Source organism: Homalodisca vitripennis, chromosome 7 (assembly GCF_021130785.1).
Source record: "Homalodisca vitripennis isolate AUS2020 chromosome 7, UT_GWSS_2.1, whole genome shotgun sequence".
NCBI lineage: Eukaryota > Metazoa > Arthropoda > Insecta > Hemiptera > Cicadellidae > Homalodisca > Homalodisca vitripennis.
In genome coordinates, this window is record NC_060213.1 from 54403877 (window position 1) to 54430439 (window position 26563).

The 26563-nt window shown below is 31.6% G+C and overlaps 1 protein-coding gene across 1 annotated transcript in view; it reads right to left on the reverse strand.

Moving 5' to 3' along the window:
- The window catches only part of LOC124366714 (phorbol ester/diacylglycerol-binding protein unc-13-like), a gene marked incomplete at its 3' end in the record, with an annotated part of 350859 nt that overhangs the window by 180386 nt on the left and 143910 nt on the right, over nt 1-26563 (reverse strand). The window contains exons 3-4 of the mRNA XM_046823315.1: nt 13525-13554; nt 6709-6811 (exon numbers count right to left, since the gene is read on the reverse strand). Coding sequence (XP_046679271.1) covers nt 6709-6811; nt 13525-13554 — 133 coding nt within the window. The remainder of the gene's footprint in view (nt 1-6708; nt 6812-13524; nt 13555-26563) is intronic.

The following is a 26563-nucleotide window of genomic DNA, read 5'->3' on the forward strand; positions in this document are numbered from 1 at the left end:
CAATCCATATTTTTGAGTCAATTACCTACTTTGCTTGCCTGAGCTTCAAATCATTGTATAATGCCATATTTTCACATATTGTATATATCTATTGTAAAATGGTGTAATCCGTTGGGAAATAAATAAATAAATACTATCTTCCAACATTCAAGAAAAATGGCTCAGTGTTAAGTTTGTTAAATTTGATGAATTCTTAGACTTTGAATGTATAGAGTAGAACTATTTGAAGAGGAATAATTATTTCACGTAGGAAGGAAGCAATAGATGGCATATAAGAGATGCGGTTAATTATTAAATCGGCCAAATACCGGATGTTTGTTGTCATTGCCCAAAATTCGTTTTAATACTAATGATGGTATCATGAAACATATGGTAATTCATGCTTTTAATGATTAAATATTCATGACTACCGAAATATGCCTTGGGTGGGCCTCAGCAAAAATCTTCTCTCTTACAATTTTTTTTTTTATTTTCTCAAGAACTTTTCGTTGATTTCTTTATAACCGCCTTCAAGGCCTCTTTGCAGGAGCATTATGAAAATGGTAAAAAAGTGCATGTATATGATATTATTTTCAAGCAGCTGAATGGTTAGCTTCACAAACACAAAGTGTACACTAAAGTAGTCCTGTTAAAAGGATAATCTCATATAAGGTTGTACAATATATTACCTCTCTCCATTACTTGAAGTAAAAATTGTCCATTTAAATAATGAATCATCTCAAAGTAAGCGTAGAAGAAGTGCTTATTCATTTTATGAAAAACGGTGGAAATGAAAAACTGTCAGCCAACTGTCTTCAGGACTGAGCTCTTGTGAGTTTTTCTTTTAGCAGCGAACGAAACAAATTTATTCTGTTGTTTTCATCCGTTATTCATCTGGATTTGTGATATTACTTTATACTTTCGGTTTTATATGAATGTTAAAGTTTGGAGGCACGAATAGATTAACGGCAAGCAATAAAATTCAGAATTTCAACTACCTTTTGTTGAAGCGAAACTTTTTATACGTTTTACGCAAATATTTATTGAATAAAACACAAAATGTATATTTAAAGGAACTTCACCAATCATAGCCTTTACATTCAACAAAGCAAAGAGTCTAATCTAACAAGTATATCTGATTTTTTGTCAACATACTTTATACCAAAATTTCATCTGTATTCTCTTTATGAGATTTGTAACAAAAAACTCTTTATGGTATTTTTACAGCAGCTAAAAATATTTTCATACAGGCTTTTAAAATTACGATAAAAATTGTTGAAGTCTTGGAAAACTGCATTAAAAAACGGTACATTGTGTTGTGGGATTACAAATTTTATAAGTAGCCGTCAACATACAAACTGGTCAATGTATTAGTTTTCTCATAAAATAGCTTCTACTGGAACTGGGTAGTGTAAATAATAGTAAGACGTAAGAGAGCTCAACTTATTAAGTGCCTTACAGAGATGAACATGGAAAACACATTTACCCCCTTGTTTTTAAGATAATTAAATTCTCCTCTATACTAAGAATACCCATTAAAGGCATATGAAGTTTTTATATCGAAACTGTACTTTTATTTTTCAATATCAATACTATAAAACCTATAGTTTATACAGTTAAACTGTATAAATTACAATAGCCATTTATACAGTTTAATGTAAATAAAAGTCGTTTGACAGGTATTTGGTCTTCCGATCATATGTTAGTTTGCTTATTTAAACGCATATGTGACAGATACGGCCAAATACAAAATAATTGAATCGGAAAAAGTAAGCGCTCTGTGGTGTAATGGTAGCACATTCACCCGGCAAGTGAGAGATCCGGGTTCGACTCCCGGCGGAGCAAGTACTTTTTGTGATTCAATGTTTATTGAATTTAAAAGGCTATTGCCATTTATACAGTTTAATGTAAATAAAAGTCGTTTGACAGGTATTTGGTCTTCCGATCATATGTTAGTTTGCTTATTTAAACGCATATGTGACAGATACGGCCAAATAAAAAATAATTGAATCGGAAAAAGTAAGCGCTCTATGGTGTAATGGTAGCACATTCACCCGGCAAGTGAGAGATCCGGGTTCGACTCCCGGGGGAGCAAGTACTTTTTGTGATTCAATGTTTATTGAATTTAAATAAGGCTATTGCCATTTATACAGTTTAATGTAAATAAAAGTCGTTTGACAGGTATTTGGCCTTCAAATCATATGTTAGTTTGCTTATTTAAACGCATATGTGACAGATACGGCCAAATACAAAATAATTGAATCGGAAAAAGTAAGCGCTCTGTGGTGTAATGGTAGCACATTCACCCGGCAAGTGAGAGATCCGGGTTCGACTCCCGGCGGAGCAAGTACTTTTTGTGATTCAATGTTTATTGAATTTAAATAATACTATAATACCCTAATAGTCATCAATATTATAATATTCAATAGTCATAATTTTAATTTTATCCATCTGTATAGCTAAGTAGTTACATCTGGACAAGGATTTAAAAATAATTAACACGAATTTAAAAAAAGTGATATAAAATTTTGATTGTATATCGCTTCTATATTATTTAAAGATGATTTTGAGACTTTGCACGGATGTTAGAGTGGTTCAATGGATATTTAGTGAGCGTTACACTTCTGCATGTTTTAATCCTACAGATATTTGTTTCACACTGCAAGCGTCAACACAAAAAGAGCACTGTAAACTAAGTTTTGTATAATGTTATGTATGTGGCACATTTTTAAAACTTAACGAAGCTGAATCTTTTCTTTACTTAATTGTACTTTTATTTCAAGTAAGTTTCTATCGGCCAACATAGTGTTAATATAAGCATCGTCTAGCCGAAATTTCAAAGAATATAATTAATACCTTTTTTAACGGGTGTGTGCTATGCCATATTTATGTTATTATTTTTATTTTATATTATTTTTATTATTTGTTTTATTATTAAACATTAGAAAATCTAACGAATATTGATTCTCTGGCTTTTTGTAAGACGCCCGTGTTACAAATTTTGAATCTTCATAACAATAAAAAACATGCGAGCAACAAGTGGAAATATTCCAGATAGTTATAGTTAAAATAAATAAATGAATCAATTCAAATCAATGAATAACGTTTTAATTAGAAGTGTCAACACATTTTAATACTTATGTTAAGTATACGAGTTGTAAAATTTAGAGTGGTCCACTGCATTAAACTGTATTTAAAGTAAAAACAATGTAGATACCCATGTTGATACAATAATGGTAATTTAGAAGGATTTGAATTACATATTTTTACACAAATATGGTCTAATAAAAATCTTGCAGTTAAATATAGTTTGTAAGCACAGTACAGCTTGTATTACCTTAGATAGAACATTCTACAATTAAGAAACTTCAAAATTAAATAAATACAATTTAATCCGAATTGAATATATTCCATAGAAACTCTTCAGATCCGAAGAGAATTGAACGAAACTGTTTCGGACTTTTGAACAGTATTTTTGATTTTATATTTATTTTCCAATTGCAACAATATTAGCGGAAACTAACAAGGAAACAGATGGAAATGAGAAAGAAATGGCGGGTAAGAAATATAAATCTATAGTCAGTATTGACTACTTTTATACAATTAAGTGTTGAATTCTTATACACGACATAAAAAATTCATTAGATTTATCTTATTCAGATTATATTACACAATCCACAAAAAAAAGAGTCAGAATTATTATAATTTCCAGAAATTATATGGGAAACATAATCGAAATTCTTGAAACCAAGGGTGAACATAATTTTTAACTTTTTATGAGATTTACCTAAATTTATTTCTAAGTCTATTTTTTAATTAAGGTATTGTGTTTAAAGTGCCTGGTTAAGTATATATGTTCGTTATTTCGCCATCCGATCTTGCAGTTTGTATCTACCATATTACTTTATATTCACCAAATGCAGTGTATTACGGGAAGGTACTTGCGATTTTAACCTGAAGCGATTACGTATGTGGGCAGTATATAAATTTTCCATAGTAAATTTCTTACACAGATTTCTAACTGGAATAAATGAATAATTTGTTCACTTGTAAGTAAATTATCCATGAGTTTTGTAATAAGACTACCCATTTGTAACCTTTTTATGATGAAAAATATGGATGTTGCAGATGTAATGCAACCGTAAGCTTTTTTCTCTTAGGAGTAGAAAAACCTCTCATAGCACTCAGTTCTAAAAATCTATGGGCTTACTTATGCAGTGATAGAATATTCAGGATGGGTAAGGTATGGAGTGAAACCCCGCTTTTTAGGGTATACTCCGGGAGATTTCAGTTCTGACTGATTTATGCCTTCCAGTTGAACCAACACTGGGTACAGCAAGCACCGACGTGTCACTTAAACTTGAGCAACCTTATGGATGTCCAGGAGCACATCATTAACCGCAAAAGCCGGATTATTGTGGTACAAGGGTAGATCGATAGGTCTAGTTACTGCGGAGGAAGAGTGTAGAGTTGGTGAAGCTCCTTAATTCTCAAGGGCTGTTACTAGCCTAGACACACTGCTGTAAGCCCTGGTCTGCTTTTACTGGAGATGCTTGTAGAGAGCTGGCTTCCTCTTAAAGGAGGCATGACTGAGATTAACGCCAAAAATACCTTTTGATAGGAGGCGGCCCCTAGCCCACCAACCTTACCCATCAAGAATATCCAGTTACTCCCGAAGCAGCGCAAAGGTCCTTTTAGGACTAATTGCAGTTTCTCATCTTCTTGTCCTAAGAGAAACAAGAAGCAGACTGGTGTAGGGGCCATTTTATGTCAAGATCCCACGAAGGGAGGATAATGGGCAATGTCACAATTATGCCATATTGGAAGAAGTGAATACTACATTTGTTCTAGCCTCTTCCCGTAAATCAGGCAAGGGAAACCATATCCTTAATGGCTAGGCTTCAAGAAGTCTCTAGCATTTAGATTGCCTCACCCAAAACAATGCAACAAAAAGGCATACCTATAAACCAGCCCTACTTAGCCTACTATCTAGAAATTTTTTTCTAATGATGTGTAACTCCTCGAAATCCATTTGTTTACGAGATATATGATGTATCGGTTTTTGGTGTACCCAGTATAGTTTCTACTTGCAGGTATAAATCAGTAAGATATGGACCTTCTTGAGGCTTCTTCTTAGTTCAAAACCCGTGGTTAGTAAAGTTAAATGTAGCTAATGTAAATTAAAAACTTGAACTTAGATTATTCTAAATAATAGTACACTTTAGTTTCCAGAGAATACACGTATCGGTGACGTAAATGGTGACGCAAGTAGACAAACACAAATCTCCGACTCCTGCAACAGCAGTCTGGCGGGAGACTTTTGGCGGGAAGCCAGATTACTTCCACAGTGGTTGGCGGTATCCGATGCACATTTCTTCGAGACAAGATGGAGTCACTGATATCATTAGAGATTTCTATTACAGTATGTTATGCCAAATGTATTTTACAACAAAGATTTCTCGTAAGGTTTCAAACAATAAAAATCAAGACTCTTAAAAGGTTCAGTTATTTTCCTGAGTGTTTAGTACACTTGTACATTTACAGGATCGCTATGCCTGATGGACAATACTGTGCAATAGCCGTACATATATAACGCTATAACTTTTTTTTATCGATTCAAAATGTGAATAACAAGGAAAATATGAAAGTTATTTAAATTTAAACTTTTTCAGCTGGGGAAACACTAAATCACAATGTTTCAGAGTGACAACAGAGTTTATTTCTGAAAAACATACTTTCTTGTGCAATAATTAAGTACTATACAATTTACAAAAAAAAAAAAAAATATATATATATAAATAAATAAACATATTAATCACTTACATTAAATTAAATATTGTACACTGAGAAAGTTTATTGTGAAATATTATTTTATAAATATGAAGTTAGTTCTATTAATTTTCATTTTATGATAATCTAACAAATTACACTAGAGCTGGAATCGGAGTTCCATTTTTAGTTTTTATTCAGTTGCATTGTATAGTCTTCAAGTTATCTGTGTCTGAATACATTTAAGCGTACCTTCTCATCGGTTATTAAGCTATGGAATTTTTTTCATGTAAGATTCAATAGTAAAAACATACAAATGGGACTAGCTCATTCGAATAAAAAGAATAAGGCCTTTAGTATATATACTTTTAAAATAAAATAAGAATAGTACGAAAATAGCCCTTAAATCTTTAACAGAACAGTTGTTAAGGTAAGTAAAGTAAGTGAACATTTTAAATCTAGTCAAGCAATATAAAAGTTTAAATTTAGAGGTTGGACTGAATAAACCAGTGGGTACAAAATATAATATCCTACTTAACGGTTTTTATTAAGTTTAAGTATTCGGAAGGACTGCTGAATCCTATTATTATTATTGGTATCGATGATGACGAAGCGGTATAAGACGTCAGACTTTGGATCTGTGCAAGTGAGGTATCGTAGGCTCAAATCCTGTATGGGAGCATTGCAGTTTTTATGAGTACAATCGACCTTATACTTAATTTACTTTCCTCCTTATTCTGTTTGATAAGATCCTTGCCCAGGCCACTGGCCCACGAGGGTGTGCTGAATAACGTTTGAAAGGGTACGGCCTTTCCTGTACAAAAATTTCAAGTTATTCCTTTCAGATTTTCAAAGAATGGCTATACAAATTCTAAACCTTTTACAGAGAGAGTGAGCTAATGTTTACTTTATAAAATATTTTGCGTATGCAAGGATTAATGGGTAACAAGAAGTACTTACAAGAGGAAATCCTGCTCCCAACAAGGGTTGGCGCCCTTCACGGTGACAGTGGTGGACTTCACATTCTGAAGCTTCAAGGTGACGTACGAGTCATTTTGGGCGGCTGTAACAAATAAATCACATAGTTATTGATATGTAAGAAACTATTATTTATTAGGGTCAATCTAGCTTGAATAGCTTATAAAAAAATAATGAAATTGCTAAGTAATGTGTAACTTCTCTCATTGTAACTAGGTTGTCTGTAGAAATGTACGTCTAAAACGTGTTCTTACTTTGTGTGAGACCTAACGGTGCATTAATAGCTTGGTTTCAATTGACGCAGCAAAATAAATGAATTAATAAAAGACAAAACACACACACACACACACACACACACTTACAATTTAATTGAAATGAAATAAAACAGATACATAAAAAACTGCACCTAAAGTTAAAATTGCTTTAGTAAAATTTGAAATTATAATAGACGATAATCAACTTTCAAGGATATTTCTATTCCTTTAACAACGAACGCAACCACTTTTTATTCTGAAAACGCCCTTGGGAGAGAGTTATTGAACAACGTAATTTCTATTTTCTTAATCAAACATAGATTAAAACCATATAATAAGTTATCAATATATATTTTAATTGATAAAGATCTAAATCGATTCATATGTATGCGATATCATATGAAGGGTTCGGGGAAAAAGCCGGGTAAGTAATTGTTTTGAGTTTATGCCTTCTAATGAATTTGGTTAGTAAGAAGTTCACATTAAAAACATCAAACAGGGAAAAAACAAACTCAGTCATCTGGTTCAGGGGTTCAAGGATTATGTGTTCAAGGAAAGAATCGGATAAGTCCGTGTGTACAGGGAAAGAACCAGGTTAGTCATTTCTACTAAGCCAACTGTCTCACGACCGCCATATTGTTTTCCATGTAGTCTTCTACTAATTGGTGATACAGTGTTTTCTTTCGAATTTTAAATAAAAGAGAGGAAAACAACTTTTATAGTCTCAAAAAACAGTTCCTTAGCAGGATTGATGTCAGTGTGATTGTAAAACAAAGAAGGCTTAGACAAAAATAAGATACAAGCAACTTAAGAGGTGTAACCTTTGCATGCAGAGTTAGAATTAAAATTGGAAATGACGTACAGGTATTGCAAAAGCATTTTGTGTAATACACGGCATTACTAAGAACAAACTTGTGTACATCCTTCTGGATGTGTCTAAAGATTACAGGATGTTCACTACATTATAGAAGAGGTGGTGTTGAACTTCAAGTGTTTTTGAGATTCTGCTGGAGGCCAAAACAATCATTTTACCATAATACGCTTCCTACTATTTATTACCAGCAAACAAATTCATGGGCTAAAAAACATTAAGATCACGTTTTCAGTACGTGGAAATTTCTATTTAGAATGTGATAAGAATGTACGTGTGTGGAACTTGAAAGAAAAATGGAAACTCCGGAAGATTTTTTATTGGTTTGAAAGTCACGGAAAAACGATTTCCTTTCAAATAATTTTCTGTTTTATATTGGAGAAATTGTTTTATATTGCAAATCTTTATTTGGTGCAGAGTACGGTATAAAATGCCCCTTTTAGACTCAGCTTCTAAGGAAATACTGTCTTCAATCTACCATCCACGCCTAATCAGCCGAAGAACAGCTTAAAATGGTATCTGACCTAATTAAGATCCGATCAAAGTTTAAGATTAAACTCTGAGACATAACCTTGTTGCAGGTGTTCTACCAGTTTCACATGCTACGTACCAAGACATGATGGGTCTTATGAAGTGTTGTAGCTCAGAAACAAAATTATTCTTTAACAGTTTATCCTCTAACGAGTTTAGCAGTATAGCCTCAAACGAGAATTTTTAATATAACTTATGTTTAACTATTGTGATGCATATATAAGTATATAAATAAATAAACTATATAGGCACAAATTTAAGTTTTTTTATACCACCTGCCTGGTATTACATTGGTTTTGAATGACAACTGGTTTTCTTAAAAAAAAGGAGACAATTACAAATTTTACCCTCCTGCGTAGAAAAAATATAATTTTAACGTCATAAAACATCAATAATCTAAAAAAAATATTAGTGACATTTTAAATGTATGTTGTCATTAATGTGTGATTAAATTTAAACCTCTAACAAAGTTTAAAAATTAACTCTATTTTCTTGTTATTTAAATTTCATGACTTACCTGGTTTTCCCCCTGCACCCTTCATATGAGAATATATTTCACCATAAATAATGTATTTTAGTATTATATCCCATTAAATAATCTTAAAAAATAGAATATTTGAGTAACTCATAATTTTATTGATATAGTAGTGTCATATATAATACTCAATATTATAGATAGTAAAAATTTAAGGCTAGGTACACCCTAAAAACTGTTTGTCTTTAATGATTGATTTAATAACGTCATTAGCTTATATTTACAGTTTGAAATACAGCTGAAATGACATTTAAATAGACAATATAGGGATGATTTTTTTGGATGAGTTCTAATTCTCAGACATATATGTATTTAAGTAAGTTTATGGTTTAAAAATGTAAATATAAACATAATTTAATAGCAAATAATGTGTTTTTTTTACAACCACGATTTTCGTTCAAACTAACATTATTTATAGCTACTGTAATCATGATGGCAATGAGAATATTACAGAACTAATAAACTGTAATTTTTATAATGTTCCTAGTTATACAAAATTGAATAATTGAGTTTGAACTATTAACGTATTTGTTTCGGATTAGTACAAAGAATTGCAGTAGTGTGTGGAAAAGAGATAATAAAACGAGAAAAAAATCAAGATAAATAGAAGAAAAAGTAAAAAAGACTGTTTTAGACGTGTAGTTTGCATTTAGTACAATGGCCGTCGCATTGAATAAAGAAACTAAACTAGTAGAACAGCTATGGTTTATTTAGGGAGTTTTAATAAATTTTCTATTCACCCAGTAAAATTTAAATATGTTACTTTGTGTTTTTTGGTCAGAATGGCATGTAATGGAGTTGAGACAGTGCCTCAAAATTTTCAGGGTAAATACCTGATATGTACTTGTTTTTTAAAATTATATCTGATAAGAATCATGTGAATTTAAGTTTCATACACGTTCAATAATCATGGAACTTTTGAACCATAACACGAAATAGATTGGAACAAATTATAATTCTTCAGCCAAATTTTCTATCCGGGTAATACTGAAAAATAGGAAAGTATTTACAATCTAAGTTGCTATAACCAAGAACGTTATTAAAAGTTAAGTTAAGGTAAAAAAACTAACAACTGTAATAACTATAACACAATAATTAATCGAATTACATGTTTTAAGTTATTTAGTTACTTGTAGTAAAACTTCGAGTTTGTTGATGTCACTTCATGGGATTTGGATAAGCGTTAGTGTACATCTTTACTACGATCTTATAGGTAGCCATAAAAGCAACGAGAAAAAAAGCAGAATATATACACATAATTTATACACATACAAGAATGAGTTCGTAGGCTTGCAAAGTTTATATTTAATCTCACAATGAAATAAACTATTGATTTGAAAATTTGCATACGAAAACTTTTACATACACAATACTAGGTGTGGCGCACTCTATTATGTTTTACTTAAAAAATAATGTCTGTTATTAATTAAAAATATTGTTTGTTAGGTATTTTATAAACAAATACTGAAATGAAAATCCAAACTAGGGTCGTCAAGATTAACGCAAGCGTGTCTCGTGATAAATCGCTATTAATCGGCTACAAAAAACACAAAACAAGGATGTGAAAAAGTAAGAAATTCTTTTGGAAGGCACATTTTGAGAGGTTAGAGTGTTCCAATCTCATCTTTTAGATCATATACTTAAGATTTAAAATATTTTGTAAGTTCTAAATATTGAAAAATGTCCAGTATTGCGGTTACAAAGATTACTTGGCTTTTTAATTTCGGGAACAGGCTCATTTAAAACGAACACTGAATACAAATTAAAGTTAATACACTGAATTTATTATTCCCAATTATGCTTCGTAAATAATAATAATCATAACAAAACACAGTATTACTATTTCCGCTGCAAGCGTAGTTAGCCGTTGTTAGTATGAGCATTGCATTATAATAGGAAACGTTACAAGCAAGATCTCTCTCCTCTCTGTCTCTATTTAAACAAGGTCAACTACTGATTACTTAAAGTTAATGGGGAGAAGTCAACTTTAAATCTGGTTTAGAACATCCAAGTTAAGGCTACAAGAAAGTTCTAAAAATAGGGTTTTCGAAAAGTGTGGTAACCTTGGAATATCGTGTAGCGTAGGTAAATAATAAGTTTAGAGAAACGTAGAGGTGGAAAGGAACATAAAGTTACCGACTTCATTTTTGTGAATAAGAAGAGGATTGAACTATAGACATATATGTATAAGAGAAAAGTTATAATGTAAGATAAACTTTGGTTATGAGTGACATGTTTTTTTGATAAATATATAATTTACGCGAATGGGGGGAAGAAGAGCGGTGGGCCGAAATACCTTAGACTCTTTCTCTAGCGAGGACTTAGGGAAGTTCAGCTTGTGCTGGATGTTGGGCAAAAAACATCCTCCCGATATGAGACCTTCTCATGAAGATGTCATGGGTCACTCAATATAAGGGCTGTATGACCCTTGCTGAAAATTCATAGTCTGCATTCTCCAAACACCTTTTCATTGGTATTATCTGCATAGCTTCTTGGTAGGCAGACACATGACAAAAATTCCAGAGATTGCAGCAAAATCTCAATGGAGAGTCCTACATTCTTTGAATCCGGTTGGCATCTTCTTTCGAGGTTCTGTTGCCATAAGCTGGTGAACAGTGGTATATCACAGAAAAAACCCGTATATGAATTTAGCATTGATAAAGATATTTTCTATGAACTTAACATTTAATATGAATATGCATTTCTACAGAGACAATAACGAAATATGTTGCTTTTCCAACCATGGAATTTGGTAGTGTCCTTGGAGATCATCACTCTTTACGCTGACACAATTTCTCTTTTGTTTACCGAGGGATGTAAAATTTCATTTTCTTATGACTGTTGATTTACCTCTACTATTAAATAAAAATCAATCGTTTCTGCTTGTTAGTTTTTTTATTACAAAATTACGTAAAATCGAATGGACTGTGATTGTATTACAACATTCCTTGGTCATTCATAGGGCCTCTGTTTAACATATAAGCCAAATATTATTTCGAAAATCCCTCTGGGCTACGATCCACAGGATTTTCTATCTGAATTTGTTATCGTGTATGTAAAAATGTATTTTAAAGTAAAAGCTTAAGTATATAGAAAAAACCTTTATCAAGGTACTTGCCTATATGAAACATACAAAATTTTGTTTATTAAACTGGGTTTTATGTAATTGTTTAAATAATGATAAATGGAAAGTCTACACAGCAAATCACTATAAAAGTGTGTTTATGTGTTAGTATGATTAGGCTAAACGTGTTAATATGTCTTACTTTAATATATTTGGGATGTACTGAGTTTTTTTGCAAATATATAAATTCTGCTATTTTCTCGTTGCCATAGAGGCTACCTATAAGACCAATGTAACATGTGTTGATAACGCACAGCCATATTCTCCGAAGTGTCATGAATCAACATCAAATACAAGTTCCGCATAGGGAAATGAGGCTTCATGTACAATTTCATTTATTTTTGAGTGCGTACAGACATACAGATAAACAGACAGACAAAAATTGCATTCCTCCAGTGAGTCCAGTGTCTAGTGATAGGTTTCACTAACGTTAATAATTTTAAAATATACAAAATTATAATGATTTCTTTACTGATACACGTAAGAGTGCAATTATAAAATGTCATTCACTGGGAACCACTGTCAGCGTTTTTATACTGAATACCAATTTCATTTTTGTTCCAATACCAATTAATGTTTTACTACATATTTATTTGAGTAAGTTATCGTTATAATTGACACATTTTAGTTATACAGTTTTAAAATTGAACCATTAAATGGACTGTGAGAAATGTTTTATGCATTGACGTAGAAAAATATTTAAAATTTAGCTGGTACCTAAAGAGTATGGATTATGTAAAATTGTATTCCACAAATACTGGTGTTCCAGATCGTTTAATGTACGAGATTACTAGCAAATATACAAAGGTGTACTGTGAACTTTGAGAAAACAATTAGCATACTATTAAACTAATCCGTAGACTTGTGAATGTCCCAAACAACGCTGATTGGGGTCGGCAGAAGAATAAGAAGACATCAAAGAAAGGAAGAAATAGTGGGTGATGAAATAAAACCTTATTTGAAGTTTCATTAATTATTACTAATTATTACAGACTAATTAAACTATTAATAACTCGAATATTATTTGCTGTGTGCTTATAATATAATACATGTGTTCTAAATTACAATATTAGTTATAAAAATGATTAGATGTGATCGAATATCCAAGTACACCAGACGTAAGAAAAAATATAATTCCTCTTATTCTAGTTAATACGTTAACAATATAAAATTTTTTAATATAAAACAAGGTCAAGTAAGAAATTATCAATCAACTAAATCATTACTTCGGGCAATTTTTCAGATGCAGTATTGAAATTGCTGATTGAAACACATCTGTCACGTTATAAATATTCATCATTGAAAATGATTTTAAAGTTTATTAATACATTTAAGAATGTGTTTTGATCATTAGAAGATGGATAAACGTTGATATTGTTGGCCATGAACGTTAAAACTTCTGTCGAAACAAAAATAAAATAAATAAAACGCTATCCACTCAACATTAAACTTTTATTTCCATATAATAATGTTATTTACTCACCCTGAGCACCAACATAGCGAGCTTTCTTCACTGAAACAAAAAGAAAAAACAAAATTAATATTTTATATAATACAGATTATATATTGAAAGAGCAAAGTTCAATAGTTGTCAGCACTGAAACATAAACAAACAGGAACCAGTCTTGACAACCTTCCGCAGCACAATAGCCCAGTGGGACTCTGAGCTGTTGGATTCATTGTTTTGTTCAACTAATCTTTCCCTCTTTGTTCATTAAAGACTATTTCCTTTCCTCTAAGAACAGCTTTGTAATGAAAAGAATATGAGCATCTCGCTTGCTCTGGTAATAATTTCTCATTAAGCTATTGGTTCAACAGTAGAAATGAAGTGAACATAGATGACCAAAGGGTTATTTATAATAATTATGTTTATTGTAAAATTTATGTACGCACAATTTTCCCTTTAGTCGTATTAAAAATCATCAATTATGCATTTTAACCAAATTATAATCTATTTTCACCATGTGCACAATAAATATTGAACGCTAGATCTTCATAATATGCTTTTGGGTGTAAATTTTAAACTCAGTATTAATAAAACATTTTAATGTTTTATGCATGAAAGTTCAAGTCTTTTTTGTTTTCAGGTAATGGGTGTGAAACTACTAAAAATCAGAATACAGGAAAAATGTATGCGGAGAGAAAGGATAAGGAACCCCTGGTTGCAATTTGTTTATTAAAATAATTACAGAGTAGTACATTTTTCCACGAACCAATTTTATTTTATGTTTTAAATTTAATTTAAAACACATAATTCTAGGTGTTTCGTTGGGAAAAGTGTAAGTTATTCAGACTATCTATCGCTGTGACACGGGATTCAATTTTGAGGCAGTTTCGACCCTGGTGGGTTCGATACACTGTTTTTCAGGACAGAATGACAAGGAATCTACCGTGGAAAAATAATTGCAGCCCCTCCACATTTTCCTTCTTTGCGATCCAATTCCATTATAATTAATTTAAAAACCTGAGTGCAACCGAGCTGAGGAGTGGAAACGGCTGGAATATACTGTTATCTAGATAAAGTAGACAAAATATTACTTTTACGCTTCCTGTTTTGCCAGAAATAAGTAATACAGTCTAGGAAAGCTTCGAGCAATTGCACTGTTTAGGCTCACAACGTGGGTTTTCTTGAAATTAATAAAGGAAGCTTCTCCTGAGACATTCATCGTCACTAGCACTTGTTTTGGCGAAAGATGATTGAGAGATTTGGTCGAAATGAAAGATCATTAAAAGAGTTAAGAAAATGAAATGATATTTTTTTCTCAGATCATATTTTGGGTAGCTTGGTACACTTAAAACTGACTACGAGGCTCATGAATAATAATTACTAGGCTCCTACATAATAAAAGTTTTCGTAGTATATAAACTAATTAATTATATATTTTAATACTTTTTAGGATTTCTGTATAGTCTCGGAGGGTCACTATGCATCGTGATAGTGTTAAATAATATTTGTAGATAAACTTCTAACCTTTTTAAATGTTCATTATATAGCATATAAAATTAACAAAACACACTGCTTAAGAGAAGGGGTTGGCAATATACTTTAGGTGAAATTTTACCGCAGAAATTTACTATATCCACCATGTAGATAGAGTCCCTGAATCGTGATCAATATGAGTAAAAGCAGTAGACCCTTTGTTAAGGTGTTAGTTTCTTCGAGAAAAGCCATTTTTCGCAGCTGTTAAGCTCTTTCTTCAATATCCATTGCGGTAATATATCTCGCGTTACGGGGTTCTTAGCTGCTCAGTAGTTCCCCGTAGAGACATTTACTGGTGATGATGCACAGTTATGAGTCAATATCGAAGTACCTCTTATAGTTATTGCACGAACAAATTGCCCATTTGACAGAAACAGCTATAAACTATTTAATCCGTAGAGATAACTTCATAGGATGAATTATTCATCTTTTACAACACATCGCTTAAGGAAAACGTTAATAGTTTTGTGAGTAATTAGTTGCAGCCTAAAGGTCAAACCGCAGTCCGTCCATCTGTGTTGTAACAAATGATGGATCAGGACAAATTAAAAGATTTGTGAGTAAACAATTACACAAAAAGGTTCAAAGAGCATTCCGACCATCTGTTTGTCCGTCTTTGTTATACTTGATGGAACTTTCTTACAAACTGGAAACTTCATAGATTCTCATCCTTCTTACGAAGAATAAAAAAGTAAAAGGGCAGTCCGCCCCTATGACTACCCGTCCGTGCTCTAAGGCTTTCGTCACGTTTTGTGTCCATCGATTCTCCGTGGAAATCTTTCGTTACCTTAGGACGAGACGTTGAAGGTTTTCTCTTAGTCCTAAAAATGACCTATGCACTGATTCAAGAGTGACAGGATATTCTGGATGGGCAAGGCTGGGAGTAGGGGCCTCCTGTTGAGATCCACGAGGAAGAGTTTTGTTCATCAATGTCAGTCATGTTTCTTTGGAAGACATAGAGACTAGATTTGTATCAGTCTTTCCAGTCAAAGCGGACAGAGAGCGGCACGTTCTATGTATAGGGCAGAAACTTCCTTTAACACGTAGAGAGCCTCACCAATTCGAACAGTCATAACCCACAGCAGACTAAACCAATAGATCTACCTCGCATAATGTATCAGAAATCTGCATTTATTGATGTGCCGCTCTTGGACATCCATAGGGTTACCCAGATTAAGTGACACATCTTTTATTGCTGTGCAATAGTGCAGGTTTATTTAGGCCAAGCATTCTTTGCATTTGATTTCTTACTCCTATTATGAAGTTGAACAATACTTGAACCAATGTGTGAATGTAATTATTATTTAATATTGATTTCTAAACCTTATTTCTAGAAAGTTGATGCAGTTTACTTATCAGCAAATTACATGTCACTGCACGTAATAATATTATTGATCCATACAGCACTCGTTAGTAAATTATGTGCAAATTCAAAGTTTGATTCGCACTGATATATCTGTAAAATACATACTGTTTCTTCAGGCATATATGTACAAATGTAAAGAAACCAACTCATCAAGATGGTGTATCGAGTTCGTTTTGATGATCAACCATGCAGACACAAGTGTGTCAGTGATATTCTTATTCTACCTTTTCTGACCTGGTTTTCTGTGTCGAGGATTTCAGTGTTAAAATTATAGCGATAATATAAATAATATCTGGCTAACTCAATAAATATAATTTATATTCAGAAATTGTCACGAATACCTTTAGATAGAGGTTGAATATACAATTTTGATATTTGGATTGGATTTTCTTTATCCTTAACAGAATTATGATTTTTATATGACCAATTTCTTTTGAAAATTGAAAATGGATTAGGTTGAAATATTTATTATTATTCAAATATTGAACTTATCTGTCAATACTACAGGGCATCAACAATGAAAAAAATGATAATTGAAGAAAACAATTGTGTACTATTATTATACGATAGGAACTGTGATTAGTTGCTGTACATGTTAATGTACACTGTTTCAATTCAAGTAAGATTAAACAATTGATAGTAATTACCCTGTAAATGTATCAGTAAGATGAGTCTAGTGTGTCAAGTTTGGTTAATGACTGATAATGTAATACGCCACACAGCTCTGTCAGGGGAAATGTGAATGAGTAAGTCATGTCAGGCCATATGGTGCCGGCCTGTGATTGGTTGCGGTCTAGGCTAATGTATCCTGTTTCAATTCAAGGATTCTTTAAACAGTTAATAGGAATTCCCCTGTAAATGTATCAGTAAGATGAGTCTAGTGTGTCAAGTTTGGATAATGACTGATAATGTAATACGCCACACCGCTCTGTCAGGGGAAATGTGAATGAGTAAGTCATGTCAGGCCATATGGCGCCGGCCTGTGATTGGTTGCGGTCCAGGCTAATGTACCCTGTTTCGCTTCGTGCATGCTTTTAACATTGTGTGGCTTTTATACATCACTTGGTTCATTCCACTAGGAAGATTAATGTACTGTGTATTAAAGAGAATAGTAAAATCCTTATTAACACCTTTAAGTGTTGGTTTATAATTTCCCACTTTATCAGCAGGAACTTTACTTTTAAGTATCTCTAAGCTGTTAAGTGTGTTGAACAACGCTGGACTAGTAAAAATGTCAGAAATACTATTTTGTTTTTTAAATTAATAAAAATCGAGTTAAAATGTATTTCAATGTGTTTGATATTCTGTCTACCTTCACGTTTAATTTCTATTAAAATAAAACGAAATTACTTAATAATAGTTTAAGGTATGGCTTTCAAACTTGGTCTTAATAGTGTGAATATTTTCATCTAATATTGAAAACAAAACGCCACAAATTAAAACGTATGTATGTATTGAATAACTTCATATCATTGTTATCACATAGAAACCGTCGTTGTATAACGATGCATTTAATGAAATCTATACTTGAACCCTATTTTAAAATAGAAGCGATCGGTGAAAACAAAACTTTAATGTATATTTTAAGTACTAACGATGTTTACAAAATTGGATATCATATCAGTAATACTTAATACAAATACAATAGTTAGTATTCTACAAATTAGTTTCTCGATAATAATCTGTAGTTTTATACTTTACGCTATATAGGTATCCGCTTGATTCTGCCAATTCCATAAAACAAACTTTGAGTTTTGTTTACACACCACTACACCTAACACACGGGATAAGTTTTAAATGTTCTCTTCTCCTTTAGTTTTTACTGGGTTTGTTTGAGATATGGCAGTTAGTTTTAAATTTTGTAGATTATAAATATTGTACGAAAGTTTATTTATAATTGAGAATAAATAAAACGCCATTAAAGGAAACATGTGCTTTTTATAAGACGTGTTAGGTCTGTGGTATTTAAACTGTACTTAAAACAAAGTTTAATACCTTTACAAAGAGACTTTTGCTACTAATTCAAGAAAACCCGTCAAATTTATTTCACAGGTGTAACCACATGGTAATTAGTATATGGTAGTGTGCATGCTCCTGTATTTCTAGAATACCATAACAAGTGTGCCACACAACCCTTACCAGGTTCGCATTGCCTTTGTAGAGGTATTCTTACGATGGAATACATCCAGAAAACTAATGGTTTAAGTAAACACTATGTATGGACAAACCATTATTTATTTACCACTATCATTAATTAGTATTTTTTACTCTTGTTATTCATTTATAGTTTTCATTGTTATTTATTTCTATATAGTTTCCTTGCATTGTTGTTATTTATATATTTTTTTATTCATACAATGTCACATCTTGTACAGTAGTGTATTTAAGTTAAATACTTTCAATTTTTATTATGTACTTTTATCACTAATATTTACTATAATTTATACAGTTCTTATTTATTGTTAATTTATGCCTAATTTAATTTTGAGTCCGGTTGCATGTTTGGTTTGGCCCTTTTCTTTTAAGTATTATTTAATCATTATTTAGTAATCTTATCATAAGTTTAAAAATGTAAATTTGTTTTTTACTCTTAAAAGGAATAAATAAACACGATTCCATAACTTTCATCCAGTAAATGAAATACAATGTTTAAATAAATGTATTTTAATCAGTAAAGCATTGTGTAGCATTAAAAGATCCAACATTGAAATTAAAAGTACGAATGGAGATGAACTAAAGTATAATTTACAACACAAATAAACTCCAATAGATCCAATATTAATTGAATAGCTGACCCAAGCTCCAGCCGGAGTAAATCTCCCCATGGAGCAAGCGTATCCAATCCAATCATAACACAATACAGTGGCCATATTGAATGCGATCACGTGACCTTTGCAGGCCCACGTCGGGGCCAGGCGGAGAGTGATAATAATAACATTCAAACTGCACAAAACAGGTTACAGCAGTTTCAGTTTTCAATTTCTTAAGAGAGTTTTATTTATTTCCTGATAATGTTGAAATGTGTACCACGTTTTAGAATTATAAAACATGAAATAACAAAATAGTACCTTCTTCAATAAATGGGTTTAATATTTGAGAACATAGTAAATTTATTTTTTCTCTCTCCATCCATATTTTATTACCTTGAGTAACGTGTACTCAATCTTTATAATCATTTAATATTTGTATTGTATTGTAATTTGTAAATCTGAATGCATTTACTGAACCAGTTAATGACACCAATTATGGTGATATGTTTGATATTGCCCTTTATCCTTCAATAGCCACATTATACAATTAAAATTTTATCTTTAATGTTATAAGTGGTTTCTATTGAAATTGCAGATTAGTGCATTGGATTCAGTTATTTTTAAATAACAGTTAAAATAATTAAAATATATGGAGACAAGTAATATCCATATATGATTATTACGGTATGATTATAATTTACCTATTTATAATATTACCGATCTAAAAGTAATCCATTACATCATAGTCATGTTTCTTTTATTTATATGTATTGTTATTTTTATATTCATAAGCCTAGCCATCTTAACTAAATTACTTTTTAATTGTAAAAAGGGTATACCGTTGAATAAATAAATACAAATTAATACTGCCATGTATGTACATGTGAACGGTTGTGTATATGTGTGAATCCCTTGAACACTAAGCACGCTTCTATACTTCTATCTACTAACTAATGCATAAAGGGTTACTCTCTCCAGACTAACTGTAAAGGCCGCCTTACAGTCTTAACACGGCAACATTCAAGATATTCAAGTCACTGTTTGACAAAATTTTGGTGATTAAAACTAGAACTGTTGGCTCAAATATGAGTATATTTATATATATCATATATATTATATATATATATATATATATAATATATATATATAATATATATATATATGTGCACTTTTTATCCTTAAAATATCTCCTTTCCTTTGTAATTAATTCTTAGAGTCTGTTAGTTACTTTCATTGTATAATTAGGAATACAAGTAAAATAATAAGTTTGCTGAAAATTTTCAGCAGTTTCGATTGTGCATAAAGAGAAAATCAATCATTCATTTGCATCACTTCTTCGCTTTCGTTTATCCAAAGAGACATTTTCGCTAACAACTCATAACGTAAATTTGTTCCTCATATCAAAGTACATATATTAATTCATAGGAAAATGAAGCTAAATTTTTAAGATTGTAATATATTAATGAACATTGAACAAAAATATTATGCATTAATAAAGCTCAGTAAAACAGTATTAAAGGTTAACTGAAACCGAGTAGATTTATAGAAAGAAAAAAAATGATATTTTCTTTGAAGGAAATGCAATCAAATTAACACTTAATTTACACAAACAATTAGAACGGGGCGGGTGAATGAACTGATATTATAACATTGAGAGAAAAAAATAGAACAATGAATTGGAATTTATCTCATTTTAAAGAGGAATTGTACTGAAAAAGAGTTGATTATTTGGGAATTCAGACTCCTAGTAAAAGTACAGTGCAATCACTCCAGTATTTAAGTGATTGAATAACACAGATTAACACAAAGTCACGGACAGACAACATCAAATTTTTATATCACAGTACATATTTTAAAGATATTGTACGAGTAACACTTATAAAGAATTAATATACTTTCCTTTTGCTAAAGAAAAACAATGTAGAATATTTTAAATGAATTAAAAATAAAACATTATAGGATCTCAAAACTTGTTTCACAAACAATAGTAATTGAGAAAATTATACATTTAGAATAGTTGTAACACATACTGTATTCTAAAAAGACTGGTACATTACTTAAATCTGGGGCAATCCGAAGGAAAACCAAAACAGTCGTTACTATCAACAAATGTCGAAATATTGGGTTTTAATCAGCACGTCGATTTATAGCAGGGACTGCGAAGGATGACTTTAGGGGAGGGTGAAGCTCCCTTTGTGATAAAGGCTGTGGCTAGCCAAAATATGCGGGAGTCCTGTCTTTTACACGATTTAACTGGAAGAGGCTGGAACATAGCTAGTCTGAAATATTCCAAGATGACATGACTGAGATAGTTCCTTTACTCCCTGTCATGAGATCTTGCCACAGATTGTATCACAAAGGAAGCTCCATCCAATCCCAAAGTCATCCTTCGCAGTCTCTGCTAGAAATCGACCAGCTCATTTCACCCCAATATTGAGAAATTTGTAGAAAGTAATGTGCCTCTCCTGACATTCCATTAGAGTGCCCAGATTTAAGTGACACACCAGTACAGGTTACAATTATTCTAATTGTATAGTTTAGTAATATAAATAGTTTCTTTTCAGCAAAAGAACATTGATTACTTTAATAGTGTTACACTTACAATATATTTAAAATCTGTAGTGTAATATAAAAGTGTAGTATTGTATATCTGTGTCTTTGTGTGTGTGTTAATCAATCACTTGAATACTGGAGTGATTGTACTGAAATTGTAAATGGAAATTTGTGTCTTGCCGATTTGCTACCTAGTTCCCTCCTTACTCTGAATAGCCTATTACTTAGAAAGCAGCGAAAGTCTTTTTAACGGTTAAATGCAACGAGGAGTTCCCTTAGTTCCTTGACCATAGCATGCTTGAAAATTTGCTAACCTTTCAGCTATTTTGACTCCAAAATCAATTCTTGTTCTTTCTTTGTACCAAATTTTGGTCTGTAGAACCTTTCTATCACACATGTGGACAGACATATAACGGCAGTTCGTCGGTTCGGGTGTAATGTGTTTTTGATCTTGGTTCTTGTGGAGTGACATCGCTTAAATTCATTCTAACCAGTCTGTATTTCATGTAGTTCGTCAGGTATCACTTAATTTTAAATTGGATTGATAGCCAATTATCATTTATTTTAGTATTTTAATGTGTTAATGTTGTTTCACCTGAAGAGTAGGGTGCATTTCAATCCTCGAAACGTGGTGTTATCTTCTTTGTAACATATAATGATAGTAAAAGTTCGAAATCCTATTACTCTTTCAAATTGTCCATAGTATGTAACAAATTTGTAAACAAGGAAGACATTTCAGTTAACCTTTACATAATTCATGTATGCACAATGTTTGGATTTTTGTTTGTTTTTTTATTAAAAGCGTGATTTTTAAAGGTATAAGAAGTTTTATTTTCTTTTCAATGTAAATTATCTTCCTTTTACTGCAAACTTTAATCATTAATTAAACTAAATGAGCTACCTTGGTAGAGTATATTATCATGTTAGTTCATGATACAACAAGACAAAGTGATGCAGATGTCGGACAGGGTATAACAATGCCGGGAAGTTGTCACCACTGCACACAAGGTAACAAGCGTCATGGGTCACGTGACTTGGAGAGTCAACTTGTCTCGAGTGAGTCGAGTGGCGTACATTTCATCAGCTGCTGATTTCACTCTTGCCCTTCCTGTACTCTCCTACAGAAACCTATTTAGCTTGGTTCTTGGGCTAAATATTATTTCATTTTTAACTAACATTTTTGCATTTCATACAATACTCGTTTTACAAATACCGACTACAATACTTCAAGTTGGAAACCAATTGAAAATTAATAAAAATAATAGTAAATAAAAGTTATTTTTATAATTTAAATTCAATATTTTAGGCTCTACTATGATATTTTGCTAATAGGATACCAAAGTATGGAATGGACACGAAGAGATATTTTATGATTCATAGCTCCGAATTAACTCTTTTAAAACTTTGGTAAACTATGATTATCACTAAGCAACTCTAGTATATATGCCATAAATACAGAGTACATATATGCCATAAATTAAATCCGTCACGCAGTTGTCTTCTTTTAAACATTTAAAAGTCATAAACTGTGATTTAACTTTGACCTATAAATGATAAACAGTCAAAGCTATTTATTTAATTGGTTTGACCTTTGCATAATATTTATAAAATTGAAGTCGTAGTATTATTCCTTTGAAGTTGAAATATTATTTTTACCTTATCATTGGAGAAATAGTTCATTCCCTTTATTTTTCTATAAAAGTGTTAATAAATCAATTATATTCATGTTTATTAGGCTCTGAATTATTTAAAGCATTAGTATAAGAGTAACTCATATTCATAATACTTTTCTAATACGCTCTTATTAATATATATAATGTAACTGAAGAATCGTCAATCATATTAAAATAACGTGTAAAATATAACTTATAAGCGCAATCCAAATTCATGCCCTTAAAATAAGAGCAAGTCGAAATTACGTTAAATGATTGAACCTGATATCTGAAATATCTTATATATAAATATATTTATAAATAATGATATTTTTTTGATATCTGAAATAAAATACATAAAATAATTAAACTTCTCATTAAAAATTTTCATAGAGCGAATACATATTATATTTTATTACATCACCGGCCTGGCATAATCCAATACAGTTGCTACTGAAATCATTTGAGCTATTCATTTCAAATACTATGAAATGTCGTTGAGAAATGTTTGTATTTAATTTGATCTCATAAAAACTGTCCGTGCTCAGATCGTTAACACATTACTCTTTAAACTTAAAGTCCAATTAATATGAAATGAATCTGGAAATTGGAATATCTTCCAGAGACCTTCACGTATTTTCATTGATGAGATTGTATTGTGCCATTTAAAAACGTCATGCCTTTGACGTATTCAATAAGAAATCGCATGCAAAGCTGAAGTTAACTGCTAGTTCATTTATAACACAGAATTTCTAAAACATCGAGTGAATGCACAATCATATGTTTTTAAAAGATGCTTACAGTTGTACGTTATAAATATATATTTTTATAGAATGTTGTAGAGAAAGTTGTGTATTTCAATAGTACTCATAAAAGTGTTTCATTCTTCGGCTTCAGGACCCGAAAACATTGCTCTCTAAATTTAAATTCCAACTGGATCAGGAGAACGGAATATTTTCCAGGGATCGTAAATTATTTCCAGAAGTGTTTATTAGGCCATTTAAAAAAGGCTTACCTGTTACGTACATTTTATTGAATAGGAAAGCTTGTGCCAAGCCATGGGTAACTGCTAGTTAGTTCTATGAAGCAAGCATAGTGTACACCGTAGGCCAATGTTGTATTTAGTAATACAATATTGTGGGAGGAAAACACTTAAATCGCTAGGCTTTGCGTGGGACTGGGCTCCCACTAGGTTTGTTTAACCAATCCAATATGAACACAATCATGACGCCATACTGGATTGAGGTCATGACGTTGTAAGCTCATGGTCAAACGCAATTGTGGTGGGTTGATGGGGAGGGGTAGGGGACTCAGATCAATTTACTTGTGAAGATTGGACGTAAAAATAAATAAGGTTGAAACAAATTTATTACAGTATGGTTTGTTGGTATTTTAGTATTCTCCATAGCCACTCTGACCCTATCTATTATTTTCTAGTGGACTATACAAATAGGTATACATGTACATATTAGAACATGTTACAATTAACATTTACGAAAACTCACGTGATCTGAGCTTGAATTTAGGTACTATCTTGAGGGATGTCTTCTTTTTATCACCAGAAGAGCGTAAAGCCCCATGTGGTGGCAAGGGGATTAGTACTTTTCCGACGTCAGACCACGCTCCAGATTGTCCAAATTTTCTAAAGTTGGACGATCTGGTAAAAAAAAAAACAACCCCACGCAAGCTTAGATCGCACGAGCTTTCGTAAAGGTTAACTTTAACTTTGGTACTATTAGTCACATATTCAGAATAATAGATTAAAGATAAACCTACTTATATCGTTTAATAAAAAAGAGCAGATCCATATTATATGGAATACTACTATATAGGGTGTAGAGTTATAGGGGATCTGAATTTTGTCCCTGCAAATTACCGGATTTTTGTAACACCACATTATAATTTTAAATCACCTTATTTATTGGGTCTATAAACGTTAAACAAAATGTATATTTCAGTAAATTTGATAACAGTTTGTGTAATTTCAAAATTCTGAAACATCGTGAATTATCACAGGGCGGAACTAATAAAGCGAGACGGTATTGCAAGCGGCAGCTAGGGATTTATTCACACTATACCAGCTAATGCTTCGTGAAGTCGCACGCGGCATCCTCCTGTGTGCTACTAAATTGGATTCAACTGCATAAATTATGTACCGATCGTAATGCTGAGCAAATAGTAATAAAATTAAAGTCATCTAATAAAATTAGAATATGTTTCTTGAAAGTTTTTTGAACGCACTATAGGGAATGTTGAGTTACATAAATACGTAAAAATTACATTCAGAGCTATTTTTAGATATAGTAATTAACTATATATATATATATATATATAATATATAAATATAATAATAATATATATATATATATATATATATATATATATATAAATTCTCTTTATAAATTTGTATAAGGCTCCTTGTAATTCTTAAGATGTAACATTGAATATTATATTTAATATAATTAGGACGTAGCCTAACTATAAATAGCTAAATAGCATAGGTATTATTTTGAGCATTTATAACATAGCTTCATGGTAACACACAAAGAACATAGCCCTAATTGAATTATTCAACAAAATCTCCCTAAATTATATAACCTGCCTTATTTCATCAATGGATTTCCAGTAGACCCCCTAAGGAACCGCGTATCTAAAGCGGCCTGCGGCCTGAGGTATGCAGTACTTCAAAATTTAGATTTTAATAAAAAATGGCGTAATCCATATATCCAATCTGTTTCTCGCTACGTCAAAATCTCAGAAATACTTTATACAAATTAAAATGTATGTGCATAAGTTCAAATTAGCCTTTCCCTAGTTGTAAAATTAAAATTAACATTTGTGCTAACATAAATTTTATCAATATCACTTGATGAGGTGGAAAAAACTTGATTTCTGTTTGTCTCTCTATACACGATATTTTGAGAAAGAATAACTACGGGCTTGAAATTCTCCATATATTCTTCATTGAGATTGATGATGGTGCATGTAATTCTATGGGATTTGGCTGAAGGATAGAAAACACTTTTCACTTTTACTTTGGTCATACGGGTAACCATTTTGGCAACGAGAGAATAGAAGAGGAAGTAAAGTTGTTAACTATCTGAGTATCTGAATACAGTCATATAAGATTTTAACATGTGACAATGGCAGTCTATGAAACCAACTTCATGAACAAAATGTGAACGTATTATGTGCTAAGATACATTTAGAAATATTTCATC